The sequence below is a fragment of the Ruditapes philippinarum genome, unplaced genomic scaffold (assembly GCF_026571515.1).
Source record: "Ruditapes philippinarum isolate M1 unplaced genomic scaffold, ASM2657151v2 ctg6485_1_1_1_1, whole genome shotgun sequence".
Lineage (NCBI taxonomy): Eukaryota > Metazoa > Mollusca > Bivalvia > Venerida > Veneridae > Ruditapes > Ruditapes philippinarum.
The window spans coordinates 61,020-68,694 of record NW_026856204.1 but is presented as its reverse complement, the minus strand read 5'-3'; the positions used below and the strand labels follow the sequence as shown (position 1 = coordinate 68,694).

Genomic DNA, 7,675 nt, shown 5'->3' with positions numbered 1-7,675 from the left:
AAATATAAAACTTACCGTAGTAAAGGAACAATTAGATTAAGCATCCACTACATGCAGACAACTTTATACGAACTTCTACGTGCCTCAAACAAAAGAAGTCAAATTAAGTACTGGTACACTGTCAAATATGAAAGTAAAGTCCAATTTATATAGACACTTACTATTTTATAACATAGATTAAAGAAATGCTCATTAATATATGCAACACAGCAAATGATAAGCTATAAATGCTGATTAATATCACAGGATGGAAATAAAATGCAACCTTACCCTGATTCGAATTTACCTCTTCTAAATAGTGATCAGTTCTTTACCCTATCTTTACGCTATAATGAAATTTATCCTCAAATATCTTTTTGGGACACTGAAAAAATTAATTGACTTGGACCGTCATTACCCCATATTGGGCGTGAGCAAGATGTGCAGCCTGTCTGGAGAATCAATCTTTTGACCTTCTAAATACAGTTCTATCAACGGAGGTTCTAACAAAAAAGATTTTTACTGTGACATACATTTAACCCTATATTGAAAATTATCCAAACATTTTGTATTGACACAGAGATTACTTCCAATCTATAAACCATCACCCAGTCCCACATTTTGTGCTAAATATCACAGGATAAGAATAATGTGCATTCTGAACACAATTTAAACCAGGGACGCTCAAGATACAATATGGGATTGTACCAGTTGAGTTATCTGGCTGCTTACACATTTTCCCAACTTAATAAGTGGACAGTTTTATACCGTAACACGTTATATTTTAATTTGTCAAAGATTGACCTTTAATACCATTAACCCTTGATTTAAGTATAAGGATGCATTATATGCTAACCTCCAGTGGAACATTTAGTAAATGGCCAAGTATCTTTAAATTAGTCTCTAATCTTCTTTGAAATATATCAATTACCGTTTATTTATTTATTTGAATAAATACAATGAAACCGAAGACACAGCTCAATAATGTCAAAACAATAAATTTACATATCAATATTATTTCAGAAATTTAAACATTCATTGGTGTTAAAACTAAATTTGGTTTACAAACTAAATTTTAAGTACAGTTTACCACTGGACTTGTATCAGAATTTTGAAATGGAATGATTTATGAACCTTATGTACATAAACGCAAGTTTTCATGGCTAAATCAAACTGAGGCTGCAATATTTTTCAGTTTTATTGTTAAGGGTATTTTAGGGGATTTAATGTTTCTTCATTTTTAAGGAAAAGTAACCTGTGTTTCGAAATGGCTTGACTGTTCTTTTCTTCATCTTAGTTTACAGACTTAATTGTAACTGCGTATCAACACTATGGTTAAGGTTAACAGGTAATAAAATTATTAACATTCTTATTATCTATTTATTTTATTAATAAATAGAATAGAAATGATCACACAACACCTAAATGTAAGTTGATCATAAGCATGATAGCCAAAGGCGAGTACTGATAAATGTTACAGGTATACATGTCCAGGTTCATATTGAATCAGAGAAAGGATCAGACCTCAATTATATCCTAAGTATTATCATTAAATTTACATAGTATACATGTATATAAAAGTCAGTTGAAAGACTGTCAAATATCAAAGGGATTACTACATATATACATTAAATATATATTGAAAAAGATACTGTTAATAAATTAAACTATACATATATATCTGAATACAGATGATGGGACATTAAAGTATTTAAAAACAGAGTAACAGTTACTGTGATACTATATTTACCACTCTTGTTTGATAATTAGATATATGACTTACATTTACATCTATAAATGATAAAACATGCATTGGTTAGACTATGCAGAATTTAAATTGTAATTGTCTCAGACATTAATTCTCTCAACCGCCTCAGTGGTCGAGTGGTTAGAGTCGATGACTTCTAATCCAGTTACCTCTCTGGCTTGAGTTCGATCCCCGGGAGATGCTTTGGTAGTTTAGCGCGGAGGTAGGTAGTCTAGTACTGGTGTAACTCTCCAGGAACGATGGTTGGGAAACTGCCCGCCTATTTGACTGAAATACTGTTGGAAAAATGCGTAAAATGAAACAAACAAACAAACAAACTCTCAGACAAATCAAAACACCCAAGGCCTTGCTAGTCCTTATATTTTATACTTGAATTATATTTCTACAAGAATTTTAGAATTCGATATGAACTTTGAACTTTCACCAGTCCCTTATATTGAAATATAATTTGTCACTTAAGATTCCAGTATGAAGATCTTCAGGGCTCTGAACATTTGAACATTTTGGGTTTTGTTTGGGGGGGAGTGGTAAATGTTACTTATGCTAAATCCTAGTCTGCTTGAACACCACGAAACAAATCAAAAACTTTTTATCTAGAATAGTTAAATGTAGGTGGTGATAGTCAAATTTCAACCCCTGCACAGAAAGGCCATTCCTGAGTCAACTGTCCTTAAAATATAATTCGTTGCTTAAAAAGTGGGCTTCCGTGGGAACCCATTATACATTCTAGAATGCTTTAAAACGCTTTGATTATTTCTGTTTCTTTAAGTTCAACTTGAATATTTCAGAAATAATAGTAGATAAGTAGTACTCGTATTTAGATGGATTAGATAAAAGGCATTTTCAGGTCGTTGAAAATTCAGAATAAAAGAGTACCTTTAGTCTGTACACATACAATATAAATAAACTCTGATTCTTTTTAACTTAGTTAAACAGTGCTAAAAGTGTTATAATTTAAATAATTTCAAAAAAGTGTAGACTGTCATATAAGTTTCAGTCTAACAATATCCCAACATGGACAATTCCCTGACAAGAGATAGTATTCCTTTTCAGAATACCAAATGGAGTAACACACTATCATTTTTGTCAACCTCGTTAAGCAAACAATCTGTCACTTACCTCACTAAGTTTTTTGTTGGTATTATTCACTGTATGCTCACAACTTGTTCTAATGGCTAGAGCTAAATACAGTTTATATTTTTGTTGTTGTTGTTGTTGTTGTTGTTGTTAATATAACACGGAAACCTTTTATTTTATTAATCCATTGTCTGTTAATCACGGAAAACTTTGATTATAGCAAATCCATTGTCTGTTAATGCTTATAACAAAACTACATTAACATTTTTGTCCATTAAATTTGAAGGTCGCCCAGACCCACCCAAAGACTTTGCAAATGGAGTCACAGATACAAGTATTACAGTTGAATGGAAAGAAGGATTTGACGGCGGTTATGAACAAACATTTTATATAAAGGTCAACAAGAAAAAAGAGAAGAAGGTCGATTCTAAATGTAAAATTGGAAATATTTGGTCATATACGTGCCAAGGTTTGGAACCTGGTACAAAGTATAATATTGAGATAACGGCTAAGAATTGTAAGGGCTCTTCAAAACCCTGTCATCTCAAATATAGAACAGAAGGTAAGCACAGCCATTGAACTCGCTTTTCTGTTCGAAATATTGTAACAAAATACCATCGAATAATTTTCAAATTTCATTTTAATATATAGGTATTCATTTATAAATATTTGGTGTATGTTTTGCTAGTTGCAAAAGATATTGTACAACTGAACTTTTATTACAAAATGTCTACACACATTCGCCTTCCAGAATATTAATTTTACATAAACGAGGGATGATCCAGAAATTTTTATTGTAAGTTCATAAGATAAAAACTTTAGTATTGATTTGTCTAATTATTTTCCGAAGTATGCAATGCAAGAACTGAACAAAACGGAATTCTTTACTCAGTCTTAAGTATAGTACATCGACGAGTTTACTACAAGTGAAAGTGTTTTGATTCTTCTTCTGTCAGTGCATTTCCAATAACTAATGTTTCTTTAACAGATTTCGACACATTTATAATTTCATTCCAGTTATATGAATTAAATAACAGTAACTGCATTATGAGTAAATTGTAGGATTACTATTATAGTAATATTTTTATAAATAGTCTTCTTAATACAGAGCAACATTAATAAACGCAAATAAAATAGAGCCCATCTTCAGTATCTAACGATTGACAACATAAACAGTATCTTTGCTCTCTTAGGGTATTATTTCTAGCGTGTCTACCAGTTTGAATTCTGAGTAGATAACAACTTAATCTAAACAAAATGAAATAAAATACTAGTATTTGATTACTTGGCAAAAATGGTTTGGTTTCAGATCGAATTCACTACATTTACACAATAATATGTTCATTGCTTTAAAAGCTTTACCAATCAAATGTTCTTGGTTTACAACAAAATTACCAGTATAGTTAATAACAGTGCCAAGATAGTAAAAGTCGTTCATAACTTGGTCAGAGAAGGTCCAATATTTTGTAAAACATACCCTTTTTCCTGAATACTTCAATTTTCGTTGTCGCTATATAAACTTAAAGTATTAATTATTACAATACGAATATAAATTATCCAAATGATGTTATACTTCACTGGGTGTTTTATCTATTATTGCAATATCATAGGCGCACAGTAGAAGAATAAATAGCGTAACATAATCAATTATTTTTTGAAGGCAAACCGGACCCACCAACTAAATTCAGAATTGCAAAACATGGCATCACAGACAAAAGTATTATGGTGGAATGGGAACCAGGATATGACGGCGGTTTAAGTCAAACATTTTTTGTTTTCTACAAGGGAATAGAGCATGAAGTCAGGTCATCACCTACAAATGGAAGTCCTTATTCATTTAAGTGCGAAAATTTGAAACCTCGTTCTACATACACAATCGTATTATATGCAAAAAACATAAAAGGGAATGCAGATTCTTGTATTCTAAAAGATTGTAAAACGAAAGGTAAGCATGACTCATTGTATTTGTTCTTATATTATTAAGTTATTTTATTAACAGAATGTTAGTTATTTTCAGTACTTCATTTTAATATTTATCTTTGTCTAATGTTCTTAGTAAAACAGTACATTGAAATATTTATTTCGCAGTGAATTTTCGTATTCCACGAAGAGTCCATTTGATGAATTATTTCGGTTTTCTCTCTACGTTGATGTGGTAGCATTTTTTGTTCTTATTTTACATTCATATCGTAACATTTATTTAAATAAAAAATGTGCGCGTTGAAATAATTGTTTACATTAAACGAATGCATATAAAAAATAGACTTAATGTAGTTGTCTCTGAGTTAACCGTAGAAAACTACTTATCTATTTAGAGACAATTTATTCTGCAACATGAATTCTGTTAACTTTTATTTATTTTTAAAATCAGTTTTCAATATGCTGAAAGCAATAATTATATAGGTCCAAGAAGCCTAAATAAATACAATTCTTCGGTTACAATTTTGTTTTAAAATATCCCGTGAAAAATTCGACCAAGAACCAATGTCTTATGGCAATCGACACAGCGACGAAGAACATTCGCAGTCTTCCATTCCGCAAACGACCTGTGTTATCTTTAGCTGTTTAAAACGACTAGGCCATTCACAGAGTTTAGTTTAACTAACTAGATACTCGAGTAGCTTTTTTTTGTCGCATTACGTATTCCTGGACAATCCGAAATCTTGATAAATGTTCACGTTTTGTGGCCGTTTTCCGGAAGCTTAAATGACAACATTTTGAATTTAATTGTAACTACAGATACGTGTACATGCATTCACAAGAGTTTTTAAAATGACATTTTTCAGAGTTCACATCACTTTGCGGTAAATGCAAGACAAGACCCATGTTGAGCACTTTTGTGTTTCCTGGGCTGAATCGCTGTGGCTTTACCATGGTTATATCAGGTTGACTCAATTGGTACTGAACGACATAAAATAAATAATATTTTACTTTAAAACAAATGGAACTCATAACATGGATTTTATATAAGTATAACATTACAGGCCTTTTTTCCTCTATTTTGGGAAAACGCCACATGGCAAATTTGGGAAATTTGTGTCGTAAAAATTTCCAATTTGGGAAAAAAGTTATCGTGAAATTTGCCAATTGTGGAAAATATGCTAGCATTCAAGGTGTTAAAATTGTTAAAATAAATCTAAATAGATCTTACTTAAACTGTTCAGCTTTTTTATGTCATTTCAAAAATACAAGGGCAGGCTTAAATTAGTTACAAAATGTTACACTTTGATTCTTTTAAAATTTGTTTTTTTATTCATAAAACAATGATATATACGTTAATGGCTCAAATTTTTGCGACACACATACTTTGAAAATGCCGGGGTATTATTATCTCTCAATATGCCGATTCTAGATTGCGGAATATTTTCTTTTGGATTGGGAAAAAACATAATTTGAGATGGGGATAGGCCCAATTCAACCCTTGGGATAGGGGAAAACACGGCCTGATTAATTGAAGATAGCATGAAATGTTCCGGACTTTAATTTTCCGGTATTCAAGCATCCATCAGTAATTTTACCAACGATTAGCAAAGATAATTCCTATAAATCACTTAAACTCTATTGAATTCCGAATTGTGTTGAAGCAAGTTAAATATTCGTGACATAAAGTTATGCTTAATTTTCATTATGTTTACGTTCAGTGATAGCAAGACTTGCATACGTCTTTAAAGCTTTGAGACATCTCCTGATGCAAAATCATACATTAAATTTACTTTTGAAAACATAGTAACCACCATTAAACTTTTAATATTCCAACGCCTTCAATTATGATTCACGCATGCGCACAGTGACAATAGGAATAATGCACAAAAACACATATCACAGAAACTGCGCGTAAAATATTGATGACCTTCGAAGAAAGACTTTAATTAATTAAGGGCTTGCACTGGTAGGAAAATGATTCAAGAAAACCACAATTGGCTCAAACTCACGAATAGAATAACGTTTGGATCTCAGCTACATGAATTCACGATTAAGCTTCAAGAATTCAACTTCGTGAATATATGATTTCAACTTCACGAATTAACGATTTCAACAAGTAGAATCAACAACTACAATTCCATGGAGTTGAAATTGTGAATTTGCGAAGTTGATATCGTAAATGCATGAAGTTTAAATCGTGATCGTGAAATTGTAAAGTTGAAATGTCTCCATCGGTGTTTCGTAGTTGCGCGCTCTGTTCCTTATAACTTTAGGCCGGCGGTTAAAGATCCTGAATGTTGTTTTGAGGTTGTATACCGCACTTAAGTGAAATTATATATACGAGTATATGTATATATTTATGCTTATAAAACAATTTCCAAACATCAAAGAATATTTAAAATATTTACTGCAAATATTTGTGCATATAATATGTAATCATTAAACATATGCATTCATTTCTTATTGAAAAATTTGACTTAGACTTTATAGAAAATATTTTTTTTATTACATGCCTTTATCTACATTAAATGTTAGATTCGCTAATATCTTTATGTATATTGCTATTTGGAACTTACAAAATTGATAAATCTTAATTTGAGCATAATATTTATGATATAAAACCATAAAAAAATTGTGTTACAGGATCTTTGACAAAAATATAAAAAAATGATGGAAGCTTTAGCAAATCCATGATAGAGTCGTGGCAAAAGCCGCGAAAGAAATAAATAAGATATTTTAATTAATTTTACACGAAAGTGAAATTCACATCAGAACAGTAGGCCAACATATACGACCATCATTGTGATATCAAGACAACAGCCTGTCAGCTCATATATTATGACATCCATTAAATGCTGGGTCATGTCGGGGAACGTACTGTAAGCATGCTAATTTGGGAAAGTTGGGAAACCAGTCAACCTCATACTC

At 31.3% G+C, this 7,675-nt stretch overlaps 1 protein-coding gene across 1 annotated transcript; it reads left to right on the top strand.

The window, feature by feature from the left end:
- The first annotated feature begins 2,761 nt into the window (after positions 1–2,761).
- LOC132745769 (cell adhesion molecule DSCAM-like) lies at positions 2,762–5,714 on the top strand. The gene is made up of 4 exons (XM_060734742.1): positions 2,762–2,786; positions 3,045–3,386; positions 4,485–4,769; positions 5,611–5,714. The coding sequence occupies exons 1-4, from the start codon at positions 2,762–2,764 to the stop codon at positions 5,712–5,714; spliced, it is 756 nt and encodes a 251-aa protein (XP_060590725.1).
- Positions 5,715–7,675: the final 1,961 nt, after the last annotated feature.

What these genes read in the sequence shown, in the direction of transcription:
- LOC132745769 (XM_060734742.1), top strand. Translation starts at nt 2,762, where the DNA reads ATGGACAATTCCCTGACAAGAGATA. An exon ending in CAATTCCCTGACAAGAGATA is followed by an intron (nt 2,787 to 3,044) that starts GTATTCCTTTTC and finishes CTTTGATTATAG; the next exon opens with CAAATCCATTGTCTGTTAAT. An exon ending in AAAAGATTGTAAAACGAAAG is followed by an intron (nt 4,770 to 5,610) that starts GTAAGCATGACT and finishes GACATTTTTCAG; the next exon opens with AGTTCACATCACTTTGCGGT.